Source organism: Phasianus colchicus, chromosome 21, assembly GCF_987193195.1.
Source record: "Phasianus colchicus chromosome 21, bPhaCol1.hap1.1, whole genome shotgun sequence".
NCBI lineage: Eukaryota > Metazoa > Chordata > Aves > Galliformes > Phasianidae > Phasianus > Phasianus colchicus.
In genome coordinates, this window is record NC_143456.1 from 232,451 (window position 1) to 259,079 (window position 26,629).

Genomic DNA, 26,629 nt, shown 5'->3' on the forward strand with positions numbered 1-26,629 from the left:
TTCCTAACGAAGAAAAGGTAGAAAGTGAAAAGAGACAACCATCCATTTGGCAACAGCCATACATTTAACAAGAACCAATAATGACAGATCAATAAGTAAAACAAATAGAGCTCTTTGTGTCAGCTGCGTAGCCCACCCAGGAACTCCCAGTGGAAGCCAGGATCCAGATGGGAATTCTTCAGTAGAGGTTGTGGTGTTTCTCAACGGCCATACAATAGGACACTTCAGTTAATTCACCAAAAGCGTATCTAGTCCAATTTGACAGTATGTGGACTTGCCATGGAATGTTTTCTAAGATGATTTAGTGTGATGAGAACTCTCCACTTGAGCATTTCCAAAGCAATTCAGGTGCTGAGAGATAGAGCTCCTAGTTTGGCAAGTTCAAGTACTGTTACAGTCTACAGAACTTTCCACAGGAAAGCGTGCGACAGTAGAAAGCGTCAAAGAGGAGTAATCCCAGAAACATACACATCTCTTATCAAAACTTAGGCACTTTCCAACAGCCGTGTTTGGGATGGAGCTCCTGGGCTGGTGTGACACTGGAAAGCATCGGTGCAAAAGGCTTTATGACAGATTTCTCTTGTGCCCACATCTGACAGATATTAGATGGGTCCCTTGATTCATTTCCCAGTTTGTTAGGAATTTGGAAACACTGTGGAGGACTTACGTGCAAATCATAATCAGTTTGATAAGAAGCGCTCAAAGGAAATGCTATCACTGTGCAGGGAGTATCAGGAAGCGAGGATGACCTCTAAGAACTCTGAACCCAGTTGTGAAGTTTATCAGATCTGAGCACTGATGTCAACCACCACCCACACCCACACCAACGCAAAACATAACACTATTGCAACCACAACATGTCATCAAGAGGTATATTCAGTATTCTAGCGTGATCAGATCTTCTGTCACAAAACACGAATCAGCTATCAGCCTTTCTGTGTCCAATCAAGGTCCTGCGGGGATCTTCTGTAAAATGAAACAAGACACCGACTGGCCCTTTTTGGGCTTTGTTAATATGGTTAAAAAATGAGGGAACAATCCAGCAAGTGTTGATTTTATATTCCTTTTTCGGGGTGTCTTTAGCCTCCCAAGCACATTCGTTAAGGGATTCCATTAGGGTTAGGGAAACCGGCCTCAGGTTAGCTGAGTCAATCGACACAGTCTGGCCAGGGAGATAAGAGGGTTTCCCTTAGCTTCTCAGCCACTGAACTGTGTGTGACTCACAGGGATAACTGGCAAGAGTGGTGAGGCCTTTGGACAGAAGGTGTTAAATCGAGGATCTCTTTGTTTCGCTTTGTGGTGAGCTTTCTAATGCATCCACTCTTCACCGCCCCCACCCCGCTCACTTGGGAGGGGTGAAGACATCAGGTTTCTAATGGCTTGGATAGCCGCTCAGGTTCCTCGGGAGAGGCCCTAGGACCTGGGCTCAAGATGGTGCTTGCCTCAAGATTCTTGAGCCTCTGTTCTGGCCACCAGTTAACTAATGTCTCTAACCTGACAGTGGCTAATCCATTCATCAGATCTCGTGGAACACCCTTGTGCCAGCCCTGTGTCCCGAGACAATTACCCTTATGATCAATATGTCGCCTACCTGTTTTTGCTGACAGTGAGACCCTTCCAGTCCCACTGAGCTTTGGCCTAGGAGGCCTAGGGGCAAGGCTGACCACTGCAAGCCTCACTGCCCTTGGCTCCAATTTCCTGGAGGAAGAAACCGCTGGAAGAAACCATATTTTCTCCCATAGTTAATTGACTCCTGGGCAACCTCCCCCCACGTCCGTCCTCTGTATCCTGACCGCAGATGGTTAGAGGTTACAGTTTCCTCTAACACTGCCCGGCTTCTTTCTGCCTGAGACGTAGCCTGTATCTTTCCTTGCAGTTGTGTGCCTATGGGTTTCAATGATCCTGGAAGCCCCCTAGTTAAAGTAGGCATTCTCTCAGGATCAACAGGCATCATCATAGATGATTCATGGTGTGGCTGCAGCTCTCTATCATAACACCATTTGGAGACAAGCAGCCTTTGGAACAGTCTCTACTAACTGATCAACTGTTCCAGTAATAGCAACTCCAGTAGCAATGGGGGGTTGTTGCTGGAGGGGGGAGAAGCTGAGAAGCGAGACGACTAACTCCTGGCTTCTCCATTGCGCTTGGCACAGCGTGCCTTTGTTCCGCACCTTTCCTGTGGATATGACAGTGCGGTGGTTGTTCTGAAGCCTTGACAAGACTGCCACGGCTCTATTACGGTGCAGAACCAGAACTGTAAAGATCAGGGTAAGGACTGACAAGGCAGACTTCCTGGTGGGTGTCTGCTACAGACCACCGAACCAGGATGAAGAGACAGGAGCAGCACTCTAGGAGGTTTCTGGAGTGTTTGGAGGATAACTTTCTGACGCAGCTGGTGAGAGAGCCGACGAGAGGAGCTGCCCCGCTTGACCTGCTTTTCGCAATCGGAGAATGTCTGGTGGGAGATGTGGAGGTCGGGGGCTGTCGTGGACAGAGTGACCATGAAATGGTAGAGTTCTCAATTCTTGGTGGAGCCAGGAGGGGGAACAGCAAAACTGCTACCTTGGACTTCCGGAGGGCGGGCTTTGAATTCAGAAGGCTAGCAGGGGGAATCCTCTGGGTTTCAGACTTAGAGAGTAAAGGGGTCCAAGACGGCTGGTCGCTCTTCAAGAAGGTAGTCCTAAAGGCGCAGGGCTGGCTGTCCCCCCGAGCCACAAAATGTGCCGGCAGGGAAGAAGACCAGCATGGATAAATAGGGAGCTATTCTTGAGGCTCCGGGAGAAAAGAGAATCTACCTCCTGTGGAAGAAGGGACGAGTGACTCAGAAAGAGTACAGAGAAGTTAAGATGTGTAGAGAGAAAATCAGAAAGGCAAAAGCCCAGCTTGAACTCAACCTGGCCGCTGGGGTTAAAAGGAACAAGAAACCCTTTTAAAAATACATCAACGATAAGAGGAGGACTCAGGAGAATCTTCATTCTTTACTGGATGAGGCTGGGAATGTGACCACTGAGGATAAGGAAAAGGCAGAGGTTCTGAATGCCTTCTTTACGTCTGTCTTTGAAGGTGACACCAGCTATCCTCAGGCTACTCCGCTCTCTGACCCGGTAGTCTGGACTGGAGTGTGGACAGAACCCCCCGCGATTCGGGAGGACGCAGTCAGAGACCTACTAGTCCAGCTGGACTGTCACAAGTCCATGGGGCCGGATGGGATTCACCCGAGAGTGCCGAGGGAACTGGCGCAGGTGATAGCCGAGCCGCTCGCCATTATCTATCAGCGCTCCTTGTTGACTGCTGAAGTCCAAGAAGACTGGAGGCTTGCCAATGTGACTCCCATCTATAAGAAGGGTTGAAAGGGGGATCCGGGGAACTACAGGCCTGCTAGCCTGACCTCCCGGTGCCAGGGAAGGTTATGGAGCAGATTGTCTTGAGGGAGATCACGTCGCATCTGTGGGACAACGGGGGATCAGGCCTAGCCAGTATGGGTTCATGAAGGGCAGGTCCTGTTTGACCAACCTGATCTCCTTCTATGATCTAGTGACCCGCCTGGTAGACGAGAGAAAGGCTGCTGATGTAATCTACCTAGACTTCAGCAAGGCCTTTGACACTGTCTCCCACAGCACTCTCCTGCAGAAGCTGACAGCCCGTGACTTGGACGGGTACGCTCTTGGCTGGATAAGGAACTGGCTGGAAGACTGGGCCCAGAGAGTGGTAGTGAATGGAGCTAAATGCAGCTGGTGACCGGTCACAAGCGGTGTTCCCCAGGGGTCGGTGCTGGGGCCTGTCCTCTTCAATAACTTTATTGATGACCTGGATGAGGGCACTGAGTGCACCCTCACTAAGTTTGGGGATGACGCCAAGTTGGCTGGAAGTGTCGATCTGCCTGGGGGTAGCGAGGCCCTACAGAGGGATCTGGACAGGCTGGATAGCTGGGCTGAAGCCAATGGGATGAGTCTCAACAAGACCAAATGCCGGGTCCTGCACTTTGGCTGCAACAACCCCAGGCAACGCTACATGCTTGGGGCGGAGTGGCTGGAAGACCACGTAGAGGAAATGGACCTGGGGGTGTTGATTGATGCTCGGCTGAACATGAGCCAGCAGTGTGCCCGGGTGGCCCAGAAGGCCAATGGCATCCTGGCCTGCATCAGGAACGGTGTTGCCAGCAGGAACAGGGAAGCGATTGTGCCCCTGCACTCAGCTCTGGTGAGGCCGCACCTCAAGTGCTGTGTCCAGTTTTGGGCCCCTCACTGCAAGAAAGACATTGAGGCCCTGGAGCGGGTTCAAAGAAGGGCAACAAAGCTGGTGAGGGGTCTGGAGCACAGGCCTTATGAGGAGCGGCTGAAGGAGCTGGGATTGTTCAGTCTGGAGAAGAGGAGGCTCAGAGGAGACCTTATTGCTCTCTGTAACTACCTGAAGGGAGGTTGTAGTGAGCTGGGGGTCGGCCTCCTCTCTCATGTAACTGGTGATAGGACTAGAGGGAATGGCTTCAAGCTGCGCCAGGGGAGATTTAGAATGGACGTTAGGAAATACTACTTTTCTGAAAGAGTGGTCAGGCACTGGAATGGGCTGCCTAGGGAGGTGGTGGAGTCACTGACCCTGGAGGTGTTCAAGGAACAGTTGGATTTTGTGTTGAGGGATATGGTTTAGTGAGTACTACTGGTGATAGGTGGATGGTTGGACTGGGTGATCTTGGAGGCCTTCTCCAACCTTGGTGATTCTGTGATTCTGTGAGGTGTGGGGGCATCCTTGGAATCCAGCACAGAAGGACCGAGCACGTGCAAGGACGCAGAACCCTCCGCTAGTGGAAAGTGAAAATGTTGTTTCTGCATTGAACATGGAAAAAGGGCAATTGATCTAAAGAATTAAGCTGTAACACATCCTTGGCAATAGCTGATGTGGAAAGTAAGAATACCATATACATATTAGTAACATATTTTAGAAACATAGTTACCGAATTACCTAACAAATTCTTTCTCACAAAGCTGCAATAGATTTTAAATGTTCTAAACAATGTGGGTAATAGTATTCTGAACTAGGAAACATACTGTAAGGTTGTTCATTGGACGGGCAGAAGTGAAATACACGCAACAAACTTTCAAGGAGTCAGGGCCTTTACACAAAGCAGAACTGTCCCACTCTGTGGGAATGTTAGGGTGCCACAGGCAGGCTCCAAGATACTCCCCTCTATCCTCCTTCCGAGCTTATCTCTATGCAAGGACAGATGAATGATCAGAACAATGACCCAGTGTAAAGGGCGCAAATGTTAGGGGGGTAATTAAACAATTAAGAGGCTATGTTTATGTTTATGTTGTAAAACAGACATCCGAAAGTTATGACCAAATGTTTGTTAAGAAAGCAATTGTTAGAAGGCAATTAACCAATTAAGATAGTTGTGTTTGGGCGGCAAAGATTTGTGTTTACTTGGTATTTGTATGATTAGTGAAGGGTGGCAAAAGAGTGTGAACCTGCAGTACTCAGCCAGTGAGGAACCAGGGGAGAAAGAGATAAGCGTTGGGCAATAGGGGATAAAAGACGTAACACTGTTTTCTCTGTGCACTCCTGCTTGCAGGAGGCCCGCCATTGCAATTGCGAATAAAATTTGCTTTATCAGAGAAACCGTCCTAGAAAATTATTTGGATATTTCCAACACGCTGGTGATCTCAGGGAAAGTACTGAGTACGTGCGCACCGTCTGGTTCTTAACGCTAGGATAGCGCACAGCGTTATTCGGAGAAACGGGACAGCCGCCGCCTGTACCAAGCGCCTAAGTCTGCAGAAAAGCATCTGCTCTCGGCAGCCAACGCCCGGCTTAGCAAGGTCAGCTCCGCAGCTGCGGATCCAGCAGCCCGCGAAAGCACGTCGCTTTTAACGCAGCTTGTTTCCCTTCATTCGATTCGCCTCCGAAAGCTCCTCCTTGCCCGCGCCCCCAGCCCCGCCCGGGGAGCCCCGCCACGGGAGGCTGCAGGCGCCGCTAGTAGTAACGCTCCGCGTCCCGCAGGCCCTCCGGCGCGTCGGCCAACGACGGGCAGCGCGGCCCGCGTGGCCCGCGCCGCAGCAGCTCGGCCAGGCCAGGCCCGGCTCCGCCGCTCGCTCCTCGTACGGCCGCAGCACAACGGCCGCGCCGGCCCGGCCCCGCCGCGCCCGCCATCGTCATCACGCCGCGCCGGGCGTCATCACGCCGCGCCGCGCTCCCATTGGCTGCGCCGCCGCTCGCGGAGCTCTGATTGGGCGGCGGGCGCGCGTTGGGCGGCGGTTGAACGCGGCGCGGGCGGGCGGTGCTGTCGCGCCGTGCGGGAGCGGGGCTCGGTGCGCTCGCGCCGCTCCTCGGCCCTCATGGCTCCTGCCCGCAGGAAGGCGGCCGCGGCCACGGGCGCGCGCGGCAGGAAGCTGAGCGCCTTCCTGAAGGACTTCGACCGGGAGGGTAGGCCGCTCGGGCCGCGTCCGACGCCGCGTCCGTCCCCGCAGCGAGGAGCCGGGTCGAGCAGCTGCGGGCGAGCGGGGAGCGCCTGGTCAAGGAGATGGAGAACCTGTACGACGTGGAGCTCCTCCGGCTGCCCGTGGCGCTCCGCGAGATGAACTGGCTGCAGTTCTTCGGTAGCGGCGGGGGGCGCGGGCTTCCCCTGGAGCGGCGCTCGGCGGCCGTCGCTGAGGAGCGGTGGGACGCGGCGTGCGGGGCTCGCGCGAACAGAACGCGAGTGGGCGCGGGCGGGTGCGCCGCCCCCTCTGCCCGGGGCCGCTCGCTCGCCGCCGGAACGCCTGCTGTGCGCCGCCCGCTCCTGCGGCGGCGTTGCGGCGCGGCTGCGGGTGTTGCGGGAGCTGTCCCGGCTGCGGACCGCAGCGACGCTTCCGAACGAGTGCGTCTTCTTTCTAGCTGAAGGGGGAAGCCGGAAAGTCCTGGAAGAGGCGGTGACGGTAGGTATCGGGCACGAATAGGAAACTTTCCGCGGCGCGTGGTGCGTTCCTGGAGGAGACGAAGGCTTTGTGTATCCGCAGGAGCGCTGCTGCGATAGCGCGGGTTACGCACGCGGATCTTAACTGCGTTGAGGCTTAGCGGGAGGAGATGCTGTGGTGTCCCCTGCAGGGTTTGCATGCTCGTGCTGCTCCTTGCCCGGCTTTGCGGGCCTGCTTAGTTTCACGCTAAGGGATCGCTGAGGTTGGAAAGGACCTCTCAGGCCGCTTCCAAAATTCCTGGATGATTGCGGTTTCCCCTCTGAGCCCGTTGTGTAATCACCGCAAGCCGCTTACTCCAAGTGGCATCAGAAGCACGTCATGTGGAGGGGGCCTTTCCTTGAAACGTCCAGTTTGAACTGGTAATCAAGGTGTTAAAGGGAGCCGCGCTTCAGTGCTGATTGTTGACGAAGCAGCTCCTCAAACTCGCTCATATGCTGTTGGGCTGTTGGGCCAGGCCCCAAATAAATTGTGCCTCCGTAGGTGTGCTGGGGCCGCAGCCTTCCCTCTCTTCAATACCTGCCTAACCTCTCAGGGTTCCACGGGAGTTTGGGAGGGGAGTTCCGTGACACCGGGAGTGTCTGCTTCTCTAAGTTTTCTCCTGAGTTCCTCCACACCCTCTGCCACTCAATGTTACCCGGCTTTGCAGAAGATCCCGCCGACCGATACTGATACTGAAAAGCACATTCCGAAAACATGACAGTGTGAACAATGTGATTGTGTTGGTTGGGACGTTCCAGAAATGTCCAGAGATGTTGAGGGGGAGAAAAGGAAAAGCGTGGGAGGAGGGAAGCTTGGAAACCTGTTGAAACATCTCTCTGCCCATCGACAGATTTGCTGGGAAGGCAGTGGGGGGCATACAAGCATTAGCAGCCTCGGGAGTGTAGCTTTTGAGGCTCAAACCGTGGCACGCTGTAAACAAAGGCCAGACGGGGGACCCAGCTGTGCTTTTGGGGCTGTTGTATGTATACACCCTACAGTGATGGGCACGCTCTGGGCAGCGTCTGCCAGTACGCCTCTCCCAATCCTCTTTGCATTTTAACATTCTTCAGGGATGGTCATAAAGAAAAAAAAAAGAACCAAACACGATATAATCACTCTCCATTGGCTGCTCCATCATCACACACAGAGATCACCGTTGTCTTCTCTCCTGCTAAGGTTGCTCTGCTCCCCTGGAGTCATAGAATCATAGAATCACAAGGCTGGAAACGACCTATAAGATCATCTAGTCCAACCGTCTTCACACTACCACTGCTACCACAAGCTACTAACCCGTATCTCGCAGCTCCTCGTCCAGACGCCTCTTGAACACTGCCAGAGATGGCGACTCCACCACCTCTCTTGGCAGGCCATTCCAGTGCCTGACTGCTTTCTGAGAGAAAAAGTTCTTCCTTAAGTCTAACCTAAACCTCTTCTGGTACAACTTGCGGCCATTTCCCCGGGTCATTTTGCAGAGCCCCGCGCTGTAGGGGTTTGCTCCTAGGTCTCTGGAAGAGCACGCGCCTCTCAGTAAGCTAAAGCGTTGCTGTGGTGGTTGAACAGCAGGGAGTAGGTGAAGCGTGCTCGCAGCTGCCCAGCAAGGCGTGCCGGCACTGAAGGGCACCGTGATCTGTTATGTCCAGAATAATGAGGAAGGAAAAGATTGAGCACAACAGAAGAACGTAAAGATACAGTTACGTTAAATAGTTATATATGTGAAATAGTTATAAAGATTTTGCCTGCAACCTTGACTTATCACAAACTCGCGCTACTGATCATCCTGACAATATTATGACTTCTTAATCCTAGGCAGACTTGGGAATAACAGAAATAAACAAGCTGACAGCAGAATTTATCCAGACTCCCTTGAAAATCATCACGAAAGGTCAGTAGTTAACATTCTGTGAATGCTGATTTGGTTCTTAGCTACAGCCTTCGCTACGTTTAAAGACAAGGACGTAATTCTACCTTTATCCCTGCGACCTGAAGTAGTTTTACTTGCTTTAATTATGTCACGTTAGGTTTTTTTTTTCCTGTCTACTTGAATAATGCTTTCTTCTTTTTGTAGGAAAATCTAAACAGGGTGTTGAAGCTACTGAAGCAGCAGCAGAGGTTCCTTCGCTTCCTCCAGCAAAGAAAGCAAAACACGATGACCAACTTCTTCTGGAGCAAGCAGCTGCAAGTGCTAGTCCAAGAAACGGAAAGGTAGGTAGCTGCTCTTTGTGATGGCTTTTATTCCCAGGATATAAACTATGTACCGAGACGATGCTGATGCCTATGATGGGACAGCTGTGCAGGATGCTGTAAGGGTGACTTTGAAAAAGCTGTTGCTTCCTGATCATCCCAGTGATGCTGGAAGCTGGCTTTCGTTGGCAGGTAGTGCTGGTACTTGTGGCAAGCAAAGTGACTGTGCTGCAGGTTACCTCTGCTTTTATTCCTGTTGTACTTCTGCGCGTGAGAGTCTCATCCTTCTCATCTGAGCGGGTGTCTTCAGCGTTGCTGTATGTAGGGAGTGATACTCCCTAGAGCAGAACGGTCTGGGTCACGTTGAAAATATTTACCAATAATGGTTTTCGGTTTTGTAGTATATGAGTTCTGCTGTGGGCAATGGTAAATACATGAACCGTCCTAAGTCAGAGTAGAAGTTAACGTGGTCCGTTATCCTCCTGAAGTTCTACAGCTGAGCTTCGGGGAAAGGATGTGAGAAGTAATACTCAAATGGGGAAGGTCTCAGAAGTTTGTCCCGTGGCTTGTTTCAGACTCTTGTGCTGCAGGAAGGAGCCTGCTGAGCCAAGCGTTTCGTATGGGAGCATTTGCTCGATGCGGACTTGGCTGTCACAGGAGAAGGAAATGACTGACTTGGCAGCTAATGTGTTTCAGGTGAGGACGTCCACTAAAAAAGCACCAGTGTCCAGGAGCAGAAGACCTCCTTCAGCAAGAGTGAAACGCAAGAGTAAAAGGTAACGGCGATGAGTTTTGTGGCAGGATTTCAGAAACAGAGAGTAAAGGTGCGGTGCTAACGTAGCTGCTGACTGGGGTGGTGCGTGGCCTAGCAGGCTGGGTGATGTAGGCATGCCGTGCTGTAGGGCGATCTGTGAGAACCTTGGGTTGTCTCATCTAAGTCTTTGGTAAGACAGTGCTTACGTGTCTGTTAAAATTATTCTTCCGAGAGCAGGGCTCTACTTACATGCTTCCTTTTAAGCAGATCAAGCAAAAGCAGCTTTATCACTCCAGCTACTGGCAGAAATCTTGATCTCTGTGCTCGAGGAGGCGCTTCCATCGTCACACCCAGGTCTGATTCCAGGTTTGTATTCTATTGCATTTCTCTGTAAGTGCCTTGCTGCTTGCTCCTTACGTCTCGGTTGTCTATATGCGGGATATTTTCCAGCAGCGCTTTGAACCTGCAGTGGAAGACTTTTGGTCCAAGTGCTTTAAGCAATTCCAGTAAAATTCCTCACCTGTTGCTTTTTCCAGATTTTTCAAGACGCCGGGTTTGCGCACACCCACAGTAAATGAACGTGTTTACACCATCTCTGCTAATGGCAGCCCCCTTGCTGATGGCAATGATGTCTTCATTACCGTTCCTGTTGGAGGAGGGGAGGTAAAATCAAATTTGAGTCTGTAAAATCCATGCAGCAAGGAGAGCCTGTGCCTTCTTGGAGGCCTTATCAGTTTCAAGGGACTCCCTCCTGTTCATCCATTTTCGCCCGCTTACTTGTGCCACCGCAGCTTATCAGGAGGTAAATGTTGCTTAAAAAGAACCTGAAGAAATTATTAGTCACAAGCAGGAGCTGTCTAGGAATTCTGGTCTAAGCAGAATGCAGACTGTTGCTTTCCTGCGCTTTTGAGTAATGCTGAAAGTACCTTCTGTTCACGGCGGTACATCGGGATGAGCTGGTCATCCAGGTACAGGATGAGCTGGTCAAGCTGGATGCGGCTCTTGGCACGTACGCGGCCTCCCCGTGTGCATGGAGTTGTTTTTTTTTTTGCTGCTTCTAGCTGCTGCAGCTAAACAACCGTGAAACCTGAGATTTGGTGGTGTTTGGCTTCTTACAGAGTATTCGTTTAACAGCAAGTGGTCTGACCAAGAAGAATCTTCTTCGTCTCAATCCAGGGGCACAAGGCATTATGAAGAATCTGTCTGTAAGTCTTTCCTTTTTTTTTTTTTCTGTTCGGGACCTGAAGCTGTAATGCAGCATTGTCTCTGTCCTTAATTGTTGTCCTTAACTGTTGAGGTACTGAGCTGTAACAGAAGATTCTTATTTCAAGTCTTGTATCTTAACTCCTACCGTTGGTGAAGAAGCATGAACTGGGAAGGGAAAGAAGGATAAAACCTCATACTTGTAGAAAAATAACTGTTGTCAGCATTTTGAGAAACTGAATCGAAACTAAAGGTGTCTTCTGCTTCGAGTGGAAAGCGGAAGTGGCTGTGGGTTATAATCTCTTTGGCTATTGATGAATTTCTTTCTTTCTAGGTTCGTCTTGCACGAGCTTGTAGCAGTGCAAAAACCCATAGGTGAAGAGCAACAAATGTCAACACCTTTTGTAAATGTGGAACTACTATAAGCTACAAGTACATTTTATTTGGTGTCTTATAATTCTGTGAGCATTCATTTAAACAAAAGGAAATAAAAAGAAAACAAACAGCAAAGCAGTTAAAACCAGTGCTGTGTAACTGACAACGCTGTTAATATTCAAACGTCCTTTTCCAGCTGTCAGAGTGATTTGGTTGTAGCTGGCATGAATCACAGTTACCTGGCAGCTAATAGCTAACCACATTCATCACCCAAATCCATTTCCCATTTTGTCTGAGCCCCGTGTGCCTCCAGGGAGTGGCTAAACAATAGTTCTTTTCTCTGCAGTGTATTGCTTGTGCACACTACTAGAATCCCTTCTGCCCCTTCTGCAGCCCACGTGGCAGTAGCGTTTGGTTTAACCAAATTGGAATTTCCCTCTGCTATTCAGTTCAAGTGTTTCAGGCAATGCAGGGAAGCTGATTCCCTTCCTGGAACAGAATCTCTGAGTGTAATGCAAAAGCGCCAGCGCTTCTTCATTAAGATTTTCTGGTCCTGAAGGAAATATACAGAGGCAAATTATGATGAATTCATCCAGTGGAGAGTCACTGGTATTACTGCGGGCAGCTGCCCTACAGAAGCAAGGTCGTTCACATGAGGCAAGGAGACTGGGGTACAGCTGCAGACCAGTTTCTCCCGAACAAGGTTCTTCTAGCTATGTGCAGAAGCTCAGGCTGAGGCAGTTTACTTGTGTTCCCAAGTAAGCAGGAGGCCTTTTTTGCAGGTCAGTCGCCTGTTCAGGCTGTGCTCTGTATTTGCCCACATATTCCATGACCGCAGCTTGTGGTGGGAAGATGGCCATGGCACAGAAGAGGTGATAAAGGTTTGGTGGAGAATTATTAAGGTATCAGGATATTGCGTTAAGCATCTGGAGACCTAGGCAGTCTATATGTCGGGGTTAAACTGACAGGCAGCTCAGCACCACACTACCTGTGCATTCCTGCCCTGCCACAGTAGGATGGAGGAGGGAGTTGGGAAGGAAAAGTAAAACCTGTGGGTAGAGATAAAGAGGGTTTATTAGGAAAATAAAAATGGGGGAAAAAAAAGAGTACACAAAACAAGTGACACACAAGGCAATCTCTCAGTACCAGCAGACAGAAGCCCAGCCAGTCCCTAAGAACTGCACTCCCCCTGGCTAACTTCCCCCAGTTTCATTGTTCATCAAGACATCTCCTAGCGCAGAATTTCCTTCAGTTTAGCTATCTGTCCTGGTTCTGCCCCTTTCCATGTTCCCGAGCACTCTCAGTCTTCTCTCCAGCAGAGCAGTCTGAGAAGCCAAAATGTTGACTTGGTTCCCTTGTCATATATCAGCCTTAATTTTCACCATGTGAAGGTTAAGTTTCCTAGTAGCCCAAGTAGACTGGTAAAACCCGTCTTTGGTCGCCTGAGAACCTTTGTATTTTTCAGAGGTGTCACTAGAAGGAATGGCTTCAGCAAAATTTTTATCACGAAAGGAACTCTTGAGACCCAAGCACAGATGTGCAGAACCTTCTCTTAAGTTTAATGGGTTGTGGGCGATGTTTTCCAAAGCACTGCCTGGCACCAAAGTGAACAGTGAACAAACCAACCATAAACACCTCTAAGAGGGAAGCAGATGACCACAGTGCAGACTTAATAGCAACTGTTAGTAAATGTTAGTAAAACTGTTAAAGAAATGTTCACAAAAGAAAGTAAATGCTTTCAGCATCTACAGGAATTTACTACAAGAAGGTTTCCACTTATTAATCCAAAGAGTCTTTGCTAATTACAGGTATTAAATGCAGTCAGCTTCACTTTCCTTTTTCTTTGTTTGTTAGCTTTGTTTTGTTGGTTGCTGTTGAAAACTTTTTTAGCTCTCCTGGTTCTCTGAATTGAAATATAAATAATAATGATTTCCAGAAAGAAAGAAATGACAGAGAAACATTCACGCGGAATTTACATCACGGAGTCATGGTACTTTAGATCTGAAAGAAAGGATGAGAGATGCAAAATACTAATTATTCTGTCTCAGGTCCCAAGATACCTTCCTGGTGACTGTGCTATATGAAATGCTTAAGTCTATCTGGAAGCAAGGAATGAGCATCAGTTCCTCTGCCTTGTTAGAGCACCTCTGGTATGAGGAAAGGCTGAGAGAGCTGAGCTTGTTCAGCCTGGAGAAAAGAAGGCTGTGGGGAGGCTGGATTCTTTCAGTACATACAGAGAGCTTACAAACAAGATAAGGACCAAGTTTTCACACAGTAAAATAATATTTCTTAAGTGAGCGCGTCAGCTGAATCTCCTGCAATGAAAGCAAGACCTTCAGACCCAAGTGCCCAAATAAGCTGTGGCATTGAGGTGATTTTGACTGGCATTGAGCTGATTTTGACTGGTTTGATCTAAAGGAAATGTCTAGTTACATTTCTTCCTCACAAGGAAGAATGAGAAACTAAAATTTTAAATGACTTACTACTGAAGGCAAGAATAAAGACAAAACATTCACATCTATAAAACACCTATTTTTTTTAGTGAGCTAGCAACCTTACACAATGACCTATGCCAGAAATAGCATTTTAAAGCTCCACATTCATGTACAATAAAAGATTTTCTTCCTCAGGTCAGCTATAGTTTTAATTAGTACTCCTTTCACTTCTTTATTCCTCAGGCTGTAAATCAGGGGATTTAGTGCTGGAATTATAGCTGTGTATATGAGAGAAAAAAATTTCTTAATGTCTTGAGAGTAATTGAGAGTAATTGACTTTGGGCCGTAAGTAAATCAAGCTCCCACTGCCATAATAAAGAGTTACAACAATAAGATGTGAAGAACAGGTGGAGAAGGTCTTTCGCCTGCCCTCTGCAGAAGAAATCTTCAGGATGTTGGAGATGATGCAGGCATAAGATACCAGGATGAGACAAAATGGTGCAAAGATGACCAGCACTGCGGTGGTAAGTGTCTGCTTTTCATACAAAGAGGTGTCAGTGCAGGAGAGCATAATGAGTGGAGGAATGTCACAGAAGAAGTAGTTAATCTTGTTGGGTCCACAGAACCACAAGGTGAACACCCAAGCTGTCTGCACCACGGATACTACATTACCACTGCAGCATGACAGCAGGACTAGGGAAAGCCTGGCTTTGTTGTTCATGATGATGGCATATCTAAGGGGGTTGCATATGGCCACATAGCGGTCATAGGCCATAGCTGCCAAAATGTAGCATTCGGTGGCCCCCAAGAAAATGACAAAGTAGAGCTGTGTGGCACAGCCCACATAGGAAATTCTCCTGCCCTCTGACAGGAAGCTTACCAACATCTTGGGAACGACAGTGGATGCTGTGGAAATATCCAGGAAGGACAGGACCCGGAGGAAGAAGTACATGCGCATGTGGAGGGTAGGATGCGCTGTGACCAGGAAGATGAGAGGGTTCCCAGTGAGGGTGAAGGTATAAATCAAACTGAATGAGAAGAACAGCCAGTTCTGCTGCTCTGGGTGGCTGGACAATCCAGAGAGGACAAATTCTGTCAGAAGAGTATGGTTTTCTGGTTCTGGTCCTTCTGCTGGCTTCATGTGGGAGGAATCAAATGGATGGAGCACTGGAGGGCCGGTCAGACCAGAGTGCTTCAGTGCAGCTGGCAACCAAAACATCTACAGTCCAAAGATTGTTACCTCCAGTCCCATTCCTCTGGGTTTTTACATGAGACTGATCAGTTTGCTGGGGCAGTCCTAAAATACACATCTGTGTTTGGCCAGGGGATCTAAAATATTTTTTTCAGTGAGGAGATTCACAGACTCCTGTGTATGATTTTATTTATCTTCAGTAAGATAACCTCATCAAGGAAAGCCATAAACATCATACAACAGAAAGTTCCAGGCCCTATAGACATCCATATGTCTTTCCACAATGAAACTCACATGTACTGTATGGAGAAAATGTAACAGTGCAGCAGTAATAAACCTCTCAGACACGCTTGTGTTTGAGGCATTTAATGTAAATGCAGAATAAATGATTCAGCATATCCAAAGCTATATATTAACAGTGTACAAACACATTAATCTTTAAATAAATACCATAAAAAAAAAAACAAAACAAACAAAAAAAAACACACACACAAAAAAACCCACAATATAACGATTATCTAAACTTAGGGAAAATAATGCTGAGTTGAATTCCATTTACAGGTAGAAATACAAATATTCATATTCAGGTGTTTACTCCCACTGTTCATTCTCATATGCCAGCTGGACTCCCCATGCTGCACAAGTTTCCAGATGATTCTTTGTCATGTTATGTCAGTGTGTGTGTCCTTGAAGCAATCTGAATTGCATGGCTGGGCTCAAGGAACTCCACCCCACCCTAAAAGCTTTCCTTTTAGGAGGAGGTTGTCTCATTCAGACAGTTCACTTCTTCACCTAGTTTGATAGTGTTGATGATGTCTCAGGAAAGTCCAATCGTTTTTACTCCTTAGAGCCACTTGACTTGTTTTTCAGCAACACTGGCAGAGCGTTCAGAGTTTTTTATAGGACTAGTCTGCCTGCACACAGAAGTCTGGATGGGATTCTGAAGTTTCATTCAAGTTTGCCCTGATCTGAAAAGAAAGTCTGTCCTTGCTTGCAAACATATCTGCTAGGGTCAGCAATCTAGCTCCTAAGAGGTTTTCTACCACAGTTTTGTTGATGTTTCTTACTTGTTGGGTCATATGAGAACTTGATATGATAATCCATGCTGTAAAGGAATTCAGGAGATCTTTTAGGACAACCTCTTACTCAATTCAGAGTCAGTTATGAGGTCTGACCAGGTTGCTTAGGGCTTTGTCTAGGAGTATTTTGAAAATCGCCAGGGATGTAGACTACAACTATTTAGTGTCTGACTTCCAATGCAGTGCGTGGAACCTCTTTTTTTCATCAAATCATAGAACAGCTTTGGTTGGAAGAGACATCAAAGATCATCTAGTTGCCACCCAATAAAGCAGATTGCCTTGGGCTCCATCCAACCTGATCTTGATCACTTTCAGGGATGAGGTGTCGGCAGCTTCTCTGTTCCAGTGCCTCACCACGCTCTTTTCAACTTGTGTCCACTATCTCTTTCTCCTGCTATGCACTACTGTGAGGTTGGAAGGGATCTCTGGAGGTGGCTTGGTCCACTCTTTCTGCTCAAGCAGGGACATCTGGAGCAGGTTGCCCAAATCATGTCCAGGTGACTTCTGAAGATCACCCAGGAAAGAGATTCCACATCTCTGGGCAACCAGTCCCAGAGCTCCATCTCCTGCACAGTAAAGAACTGTTACCTGATGTTTAGATGGAACCTCTTGTGTTCCAGTTTCTGCCTGTTGCCTGTTGTCCTGGCACTGGCGCTACTGAAAACAGCCTGGCTCTGTCTTCTTTGCATCCTCACTTCAGGTACTGTTAGACATTGACAAGATCCTCCCTGAGCCTCCTCTTCTCCAGACTGAATAATCCCAACTCTCTGTCCTCATAGAAGGGGTGCTCCAATCCCAAGATCACCTCCACAGCCCTACACTGAAGTCTTTCAAGTATGTCCAGATCTCTCTTGTACTGAAAGGTTCAGAACAAGACACAGTACTCCAGCTGTGTCCTAACCAGTTCTGGGTAGAGGAGAAGGATCACCTTTCTTGAAATGCCGGCAATATTTTGCCTAATGCAGCCAAGAATTTCATTAGTTTTCTAAGTGGCGAGGAACCATTGCTGACTTTTGTTCAGCTTGGTGTCTACCAGAACTTTTCTGCAGTGCTGCCTTCCAGCTGAGTGGCCCCATTATGCACTTGTGCCTGGGGTTGTTCATTGCCAGCTGCAGGACTTTGCACTTCGTGCTGAACTTGTCAGATACTCGTCAGCCCACCCTTCCAGCATGTCAAGGTCCCTCTGAATGGCTGCACAGCCCCCTGGTGAGTCAGGTCAGCCACTCCCCACATAGTTCTGTGTAATCTGTAGATTTTCTGAAGGTGTACTTTACTCCAATGTCCAGATCCAGTACTGCCCCCTGGGCTACTCCACTCCACTCATTACTGGTCTTCAGTCTGACTCTGCAGCACTGACCACAACCCTCTGGGTTTGGCCATACAGCCAGTTTTTGACCCAAATAACCGTCTGCTCCAAAAACTCATAGTTTTATTCTCCGTAAACTCTCCTTCCTGGAGATTTGGTAACTACTGCCCACATTCCCAAAGCATTTGCACTCCTCGCAGGGATCAGCGAAACTGTCTGCTTCACCAGCTCCATTCTACAGATCTGTGTTATTTTCTGCCTGGGCTGCAGTGAATATTTCATGCAGTCTGTCAGAGTTTATGACTGCTAGTTAGCTGTATGCTTCCCACTGCACTAAGCATTTGCGTGAGCAGCATTCTCTCTACTCAGCTAGCCCTTTGCTCATGGGTTTGTGGTTTTCCAGCCATTCCTCTTCCAGTCATTCTGGTTAGCACTTTGTCTTTCTTTGGCTGTAATTTCAGTCACGTTTTTTGAAGCACTGGTTCTTTGACTGCTCTTGCCTTCAATTCCACCTCTATGGTTGACATGACAGCTTTCATCACCTTTATTTTTCTTATTCTTGGATCATGTTCATTTTCCCTTATCACCTACACTTACAACTTACTTTACCAATGCAGCTACTGTGTCTTAAAGGTCTCTGTGCGAGACAGTTGTCTGCACTGTTGCAGTAAATGGAGTAGGCTGACTTTTAGCTCATAGAGTAGATGGCTAGAGAGTTCCTCACTGGGAACCTTCTCATCTTCCTGGTCACAGCGCATCCTACCCTCCACATGCGCATGTACTTCTTCCTCCGGGTCCTGTCCTTCCTGGATATTTCCACAGCATCCACTGTCGTTCCCAAGATGTTGGTAAGCTTCCTGTCAGAGGGCAGGAGAATTTCCTATGAGGGCTGTGCCACACAGCTCTACTTTGTCATTTTCTTGGGGGCCACCGAATGCTACATTTTGGCAGCTATGGCCTATGACCGCTATGTGGCCATATGCAACCCCCTTAGATATGCCATCATCATGAACAACAAAGCCAGGCTTTCTCTAGTCCTGCTGTCATGCTGCAGTGGTAATGTAGTGTATTTTTATCTTTTACCTTGACTGTTTTTAATTGCCCTGATAAACTGAAACAAATCAGGAAATCAGATGTATCTCAGAGTGTACTTCATAACTTTGTGCTTTGTCTGTCCACTTTTTGTGGACACTTTTTTTTTTATGAATTACTAATTAGTAACTCAGCATTCATGATACATCACCTTGTATCACTCTGGGGATGGAGGTTTTTTCCTTTTGTGAATTTTTAACCTTGCTGCATGGAAGAAATATGCATTATTTCATTGAGAAAGATACTTTCTCCACCCTGACCCACAACATCTTTTAATAGATGAGCATCTCGTTATTTGACAGGGGCGGAAAGGCAAGAGAAAAACTACATTCCAGTCTTTGTTTCCAAGGAAAGAAGCAAACAAACAAAGAAGCAAACAAAAACAAAGACATCTTTATACAGTAAAGTCATTGCAGCAGAGATTGCAGTTGTCTTGGACAGAAACCTCATCACCCAGGAGATAATGTCATTGGTATTCTACATCTCTCTTCCACTAGTTCCTTTTGCCACGAATAACAGTTTTTGGCAAAGTGACTGAAAGCACTTACCTGTAAGAGATGCCAGGACACAGGAGTATTCATTTAGGTAGAGGGAGGAAAATCCATGTTTTCATCGAGCACGCAGACACAACTTGGAGCAAACTCATCATTTAGTCTTCCCAGAGAGGGTAGGAACAATATGCGTTGTTTGGTGGATTTACCTCAACAGAAATAAAATATCACAATGAGCATGAAAATACCTCTCTTGGGTTTCATTTTCACTGAGCTTCCTTGCTGCCTTCTAGGGACAAATATAGAAACAAGTACGATTGCAAATGTACGAACTGCCTGCTTTAGAAGTAGAGATCTTGCTGAGCCCTTGGTCCTGACTAAGAATTCTAACTTCCTGGGGCGCAGTGGGTAGGTTGACACGCCAGAGCTTCCCATGTTCGTGAGAAGACATCACAGAGTGTCACTGTTGTGGCAGCTGACAGAAATTCCAAGTGGGAGAGAATCTGACAGGCTTCTCTCAAATGGGTTCCATCTTTGAATTATCTTACATCTTATCCTCTCGTTCCACCAGTTTTGTTTTTTTCCTCATTGCCTCTCATCCTGTCATGGGGTGTGAATGAGCAGAGTCTGGCTCCATCTGTTTGGACTCATTTCCTTTCCTCCTTTATTATTTAGGTGAGTGCACTCAGAATATTCTAGTTAATCCTGATCACGGGTGAGCTGTTGGCATCCACACATACATCATGCACCTGCAAATCCAGCAGCAGAACTTCTGTACATTGCATCCAGGGCACAAGGCAGCTCTCTGTGATAAGTCCCCTAGTTATTTAGCTAAAATACAGGTTTATCTGTCTTGTCTCTTTGGAAGACACCAGGAGGAGCTTCCAGGCCACCACACATAGATACACAGAGATTTCCTTCAGACTTGCAGTCCCTGTAGCTGGCTATGCCTGGAATGCTGCCAGGGTCTTCTCTCAGCCATCAGATGCTGAAATAAAAAGCACTGTGAAAGAATATTTTAAAATACAGGGACTGCCGAGACTCCGATGGAAACACATTCTCCAGCCCTCAGCCCATCTCAGCAGGAAGGCACGGCCGCAGCCCTGCTTCGCAGCCCTTCGTCCCTGAACGAGCATTTGGCTGCATCCCTTCCCAGGCAGCCGCCCAGGCGCTGCAGCAGGCAGCTCCCCCTCTGCCCGCAGCTTCCTGCAGAGCTCACCCCTCCTCCTCTGTGTTACAGCAGGGAGGATTCCGCTCCTGAGCCGCTCCTGTGCCCGTCTGCTCACTGCTCCTGCTGCAGGCTGCGTTCTCTGGTGAGTTCCTGTCTGCATCCATCCTTCCAGCCGTGTGCTGTTTCCATGTGCACGATCCTTTCTCTGTGCTTGCCACACCGCGGCAACAGGCTCACTGGCTTCTGTCTGTGCCTCTCTGTCTTCTGTGCCGCCGTGTCCTGCCAGGCCAAGGGGTGCAGGAACAATGTGACTGTGCATTTATGCTTCTCTGGGCAGTGCGTGTGTGTGCATGTCTGTCCCTTGCTGCTCTCAGGGCTTCTGCACGTGACTAAGGAACAAGTGTGCCCTCAGAGAGAGTGCAAAAATGGAATTGGTTTGAGGTGATCAGTTCCAATGGTGCCTGCATGTCTGGGGCCTCCACAGCTGACGACAAAGATATGCAAGTTAAGGTCCAAATTCTCCTTGAGACATATACACAGAGGTGGTGATATTCAACAATTCAGAATTATACAGAACCAGAGTGTACAGGCTTATCTATTTTCTTAATGGATTCCTTAAAGTTGATCATTGGTAAATCAATAATGAGCAAGGAATCATATGCTTTGTCAGTGGTAACATTCACCAGTTTATTCTTATGACTTGGGCCATTCAGGCACTTCCTCCTCCTTTTCCAATTCCCCCAGAAGGTCCTCTGATTGAATACCTTGCAGCTGCCCCCGCAGCAAGGAGCTCAGACTGTGTCTTCAACAGTATTCCTTTTCCATACAGGCATTTCTCACTGGGACCTGCTGACTGCAGTGCTGGGAGCTGCTTATCCCAGTAAGGACACTCATATGCTTTAGAGCATCATTTATAAATGACTTTTCCTATAGCTAGCACAGTAAAGAAATTGGGTATATAAAAAGGATGATAGAACCATAAAATTGCTGAAGGATAGCATGAAACATGGATGTTTGGACATCCTGTCATTTCCAAGATAGACACATGGTGCCAACATGTATAGCACAGGACCTATGGGAGACAGTCATCATTCTGCAGAGGCAGTCAGACTGGATTTCCTTATTTCTGTGAGGCCACTCACCTGCTGTATGGCTCCACGATACAAAGCTATGACCACTGAGCTAAGGCTCTGAGCAGTTTAGATCAGTGATATGTGCAAGGACTAGCTGTCTCTAGATACCCATCTTTAGGTGCTGAATTGACCTATCAATCACGAATTTGGCAGTATTTAGCATCCTTTCCCTCGCATTCTACATTTGCTTATCAGCTCCTTCAGTGCTTGCTTATCTGCCTTCCGCTTCCCTGGATGGCCATCCGTGTATCCAGCTACAAATTTATTCATCCGTTCTCCTGCCCAGTTTCCTATATCTTCACATTTCCTACCATTCAGTCCTACTGCCACCAAATACAGCCCTCCCCAGCCAGCCAGCAGTGCCACCTTCCTCACACCCAGACCATGCTTCATCTGTTCTGCCTGTCCAGCCCTCTGTCCATTTCATCCTGTCAGCACTGGTGCTGGTTTTGTCTAGGTGCAACTGTCAGTGCTCAGGCCCAAGCTCATGCTCTTGCCTCGTGTCTCAGCCTGTGACCCATCATTTATGCCACTTTCCCTGTGATCTCACATGAATTAAGCACCGCCACAGCCTAGAAACAAGAGAGATTTTTGGCACCTGCAATTCCCATTCCACTAGTTAGTCTCCTATTAATCTGCTCAAAGGCTCTTGAGAGAGGGACAAAATGGTATGTGATGGCGAAGAGCCATCTTGGCTGTGATGTATATTGGTGGAAGGGGCCCACTTTTTGTCATTAGATCCTCGTAACTCAATGTATGCCCTTTTCCACACAGAAACTGTCTTCAACCAGTCAGGATGAGAGTAAGTGGCACCCTGAGCAAGCAGAGGAGGTACAGAGGTGAGCTGGGGTCAGGAGGGTGGTATCTGTGAAGAGTGGGGAAGATTTTTTCTGGAAAAATGATGTGGAAAGGAACTCTTTTCTTGGATGGCTGAGAGGGAAGCACACCTTACCATGTTCTGGAAACTTGAGGATGTGGCCTGTAAGCAGCCTTCACTGATTCTGAGTTGCATAGCAAAAGAAGTGTGGCTCATTTCACCCATAGTGCTGAGGGCTTTCCAGAGAAGCCATCAAGAAGTGGGAGGATGTTACAGATTTTCTGTGACTCTGCCTTTGATGCTATGCTAAGCGCCCCTGATACGGTCCCCCCTTCCTTTCCAGCAGTGCAAAATGAGTAGTACATCTGATTAAGTTAATCTCACCAGAACATTAGTCTCAAAGAAGGTGGTGGCTTAGATAGATGAGGATCTGTGGTCCCAGGGAAACATGTTGGCTGCCTTGGGGACTTTCTGTTGCTATTTGTCAGCTCTGCAACAGCATTTCTGTGGCAGGTTTGAGCACACAGCTGTAGACCATTACAAGCAGACACCTGAAAGTTAAATTCTCTACAGGCATTCAGGGAGTCTTACAACTGCTGTGTCTTCCTCAGGCTTGTTCTCGAGAGGAACATGGTTCTTTTCTTCCTATCCCGAAATGGAGCTTGAATCTGTGACAGTAAATGTAACCATCCAGGACTTTGTGGCCGATGTGGTGTCTGAGATGTTCTTCTGCAATAAGCAGCAAATCTCTAGGGAGATCATGTTCATCTTTCCTGTGGACTCTGACACTGTTGTACACACCTTCCATGCCACCACGGGGGACACTTGTGTTGAAGCAGTGCTCTGGGACAAGAAGGAGGTACTCCAATGGAGTCAGGAGGAGGTGGGGTGGACCTGGAGTTAAGTTTGGAGAAAAGAGAATGAAATCCATGTGAGACCTCAGCGACATGTTTTTCTCCATTTTTTGTGGCAGGCACAGCAGCTGTACAAAGCCACTCCAGGCATGGAGAATTTGAGATATCTGAAGGATCAGTGGGCTTTTTGGGGTCCAGTGTTTGCTTGTTTCTTGGGGACTGTGCCTCCTAACAGAGAGGTGGCCATCAGCTTGTGCTATGTCCAGGAGCTTCCACTGAATCCCGATGGAGCTGCCAAGTTTTGCTGGCCAAAGAAGCTATTTCCCCAACAAAAATTCATCAGTGAGTGATCCAACAAGTGTATCCATGAGGGAGAAGCACACTTCTCTCAAGTATCCCTCTGGGAAGGATCCTATTCCTACATACATGGCACAGTTAGAGAACCTAAAAATTCTCCCCCATGTGTGCCAGACAGAAGTCCTCCAATTCTCCCCATATATCCCCAGGCAGGAGATCCCTGCAGATATCTATGCACAGCCCCCCATGACAGATCATAGAATCATAAAATCATATCATGGACTGGGTCAGAAGGGACCTCAAAGATCATCTAGTTCCAACCCCTGGCCATTTGCTGATTCTCACCCACCAGCTCAGGCTGCCCAGGGCCCCATCCCACCTGGCCTTGAGTGCCTGCAGGGATGGGGCACCCACAGCTCTGGGCAGCAGTGCCAGCGCCTCACCGCCCTCTGAGGAAAGAACTTAAATGAGTATTGTTACCCAGGCCATCATTGGGAATGAGGGAATCCTGCTCCTGTCCCCCAACATGGTGAATCTCCTTGTCAATCTTCCAAACATTCTCCCAAATCCTTGCCTTTTCCAGTTCTTCTCTTTGCCTTGATAGGATTTCATCAATGACCTCCACACACGTCTCACCTCACTAAGACTACCTATATTCTTCCCCTCGTAGACCTCTCTTACCATTTGTCCAGGCTTCTCTCATCACCCCACAGTCACTGTCTGCTGCCATAGGTTCTTGCCTTTCAACTTCTCACACCTCTTTGTCCCTACAGGACGGCACCTATCCGAAGAGGAGATCAGAAGACCTGCACTTCAGAATCTGTCTGCAGTCAGCCCGTGGTGTGTCACATATCAGTGTTAACAGCAGCTGCACCCCACTGCAGTACACAGCTCCAGATCAGACATCTGCTGAGGTATGGCCCTGAAAGATGCCAGTCCCAAAGGAGGAAATAAATGAAGGATCTGCAGTCTGCTGATGATTCTTTTTCCTCCACACACCCCACTCGTTCTCAGGTTTCATTGAAATCATCACCCTGTCTCTCTGATAAGTTGGAATTGTTGGTGTATCATGGAGGGCCTCACAATCTCAGCGCTGTGGTGGAGAGCAGAGACCCCAAAGCTGCACCTGGTGAGTGTGGAGGTCAGAATTGAGCACCAGGTGTTGGGGAGACTTGAAGAGTCTGAGGAACATTTGGGCAAGAACTTTATCAAATTATAGAATCACAGAGTATCCAGAATTGGAAGGGGTCCACACTCATGTCCAACTCATGCTCCCACACAGGACTACCTAAAATTAAACCACACGCCTGTGAGCATTGTCCAAATGGTTCTTGAACTCTGGCAGCTTGGTGCTGTGACCATTGCCCTGCAGAGCCTGATCCATGCCCACCACCCTGTGGTGTAGAACTTGTTCCTAACCCCCAGCCCGACCCTTCCCTGACGCAGCTCCATGCTGCACCCCAGTCTACAACTGGCCCTTTTGGCAGCCAGGGCATACTGCACAGCTGATCATCAGCTTGTCACTGACCAGAATCACCAGATCCTTTTCTATGGGGCTGTTCTCCATCTTCTCGTCTGTAAGTCTGTGCATCCATCTAAGATGATCCTATCCCAGTTGCAGAATTCAGCAGCCTGCTGCTTAAATTTCATACAGTTGGTGGTTGCCCACCGCTCTAGTTTATCACGGTGCCTCTCCAAGGTCTCTCTAGGATGAAGGGAGTCAACAGCTCTTTCTCATTCAGTATCATAAGCTGGAGCTGAGGGAAATGTGTGTGACAAAAGCGAAGAGACAAGGAAAAGTGTTGCAACCTAAGAATCTTCCTCCTAAGAATCTTTCCTCCTGTTGGGGGACCCTGTGGTGATGGTGACACTGAAACCCAGCATTCCTGAAGTGATGCCCAGCCCTGGCCATCTTGGGGAATTCATCTTTGTCATGGACCGCAGCCTCTACCAGGATGCACAGGTACCATCTGAGGATATCATCACTATGGACTTATTTCTCACGCCCAGGTAGTGGGCAGTCAAGCTGCTTTACAGGGGCAGAGGTTCTGCCTTGCTTCCTCAACTGAGCTCTGCCCATCCCTCTTCCTGTCCCCAGAACACACTGCTCTTCCTCCTCAAGAGTTTGCCTCTGGGTTGCTACTTCAACATCTACAGTTTTGGGGCCACTTTTGAAGGCTTCTGTCTGTGAGTTGGGGGTGATGATAGGGCAAGGGCAAACGCAGCATGACTTTTCTAAGTGAAAGTATGGGACAAACACTTTCTAGATGGCAGCTATAGTGCAGGATCATTTAGATGCAGTGATAGAGTAGTTCTCCTTTCAGGTTGCTTCTAGAATACTGGTAGTGAGGTAGGGAATGGTCATATGGGGATAGCTGTGGACCAGATCCTTCCTCTCAAACACACTGCATGCTCTCCTGTAGGCAAAGTGTGGAATACACACAGAAAACCATGGACAATGCTGTGGGATGCATATCTTCCATCTGCCCTGATCTTGGGGGCTGTGATCTCTTGGGTCTCCTAAGATCTATCTACAGCACCCCCTTCCTTTATGGACTTCCTCGCCAGGTAGCAAGGGACAGAGGGTTGTCGGAGTGAATGGGTGTAAACAGTGGGGCAAGGGCAGATTTTAGAGCTCAACATGAGTCATTCTGCTAACTTTTGTATTGAGAGTTGCCACTGGGACATTCTCATGGCAAAAAGTGACACCATCTTTGGGTGGGCAGCTTTGGAGAGTTTCTGTGGAATTTACCTGCACCTGGGGAAGATGGGTCTTACTTGTGGGGGGCTACTTTGTGCTGAGAGATGTCCTGATTGATGTTAATGACAGGAGATATACAATCTCTTTCTCTCCCTGTTTCAAGGCGAGTACTAAGGGAGAGAGTAAGGGAGTGAGTTGGGGAAGTCTGCCTGCATTTTAGAAGGGTGTCTTTCCCCTGTGGGGAGCCGTGAAATCTTTGATCCCCTCTTCTCTACCTCAGCTCTTCATCTTCATCCAAAGGAAGGTCTCCAGTGAAGAGCAAGCTATCATGGCTGAGGTTCACCGTTACCGGGACTACCATCGGTAATGAGGGAGCCCTGTTCCTGTCCCCCAGCATGGTGACTCCTCCTTTCAGTCTTCCAAACATTCTCCCAGATCCTCATCTGTCACGGTTCTTCTCTTTGCCTTGATGGGATTTCATCAGTGACATCCACACACACATCTGTCTTACCTCCCTAAGACCATCTATACTCTTCCTCTAGTAGACCTTCTCTCAGAATTTGTCAGGCTCTTCTCAGCATTTTTCCTCTTCCCTTTCTAACCTTCCTCTCATTTTCTTTAC

General features: G+C 48.2%; 1 protein-coding gene, 1 long non-coding RNA gene and 2 pseudogenes across 3 annotated transcripts; 2 read left to right on the plus strand and 2 right to left on the minus strand.

Moving 5' to 3' along the window:
• Window positions 1–6,234: 6,234 nt before the first annotated feature.
• LOC149915282 (borealin-like) lies at window positions 6,235–11,587 on the plus strand. Its single transcript, XM_090122339.1, has 10 exons — window positions 6,235–6,417; window positions 6,462–6,590; window positions 6,868–6,908; window positions 8,733–8,808; window positions 8,992–9,128; window positions 9,804–9,883; window positions 10,129–10,227; window positions 10,398–10,524; window positions 10,980–11,066; window positions 11,399–11,587. Exons 1-10 carry the CDS (start codon window positions 6,330–6,332, stop codon window positions 11,441–11,443), a joined length of 909 nt encoding a protein of 302 aa, XP_089978465.1. The 5' UTR covers window positions 6,235–6,329; the 3' UTR covers window positions 11,444–11,587.
• Window positions 11,465–20,728, minus strand: LOC149915283 (uncharacterized). The gene is made up of 3 exons (XR_016459195.1): window positions 20,254–20,728; window positions 19,092–20,022; window positions 11,465–12,488 (listed from the first exon to the last, which is right to left on the minus strand). It is a non-coding gene; the product is annotated as an uncharacterized LOC149915283 (long non-coding RNA).
• On the minus strand, window positions 13,647–15,015 carry LOC149915284 (olfactory receptor 10A7-like; annotated as a pseudogene).
• Window positions 20,120–26,596, plus strand: LOC149915285 (von Willebrand factor A domain-containing protein 5A-like; annotated as a pseudogene). The gene is made up of 7 exons (XR_016459194.1): window positions 20,120–20,347; window positions 22,113–22,177; window positions 22,767–23,014; window positions 23,129–23,351; window positions 24,080–24,220; window positions 24,321–24,435; window positions 25,136–26,596. The product of XR_016459194.1 is annotated as a von Willebrand factor A domain-containing protein 5A-like (transcript).
• Window positions 26,597–26,629: the final 33 nt, after the last annotated feature.

Coding starts and splice junctions, on each gene's coding strand:
- LOC149915282 (XM_090122339.1), top strand. CDS start 6,330: ATGGCTCCTGCCCGCAGGAAGGCGGCCGCGGCCACGGGCGCGCGCGGC. Junction 6,909..8,732: donor TCCTGGAAGAGGCGGTGACG/GTAGGTATCGGG, acceptor TCTTAATCCTAG/GCAGACTTGGGAATAACAGA. Junction 9,884..10,128: donor GTGAAACGCAAGAGTAAAAG/GTAACGGCGATG, acceptor CCTTTTAAGCAG/ATCAAGCAAAAGCAGCTTTA.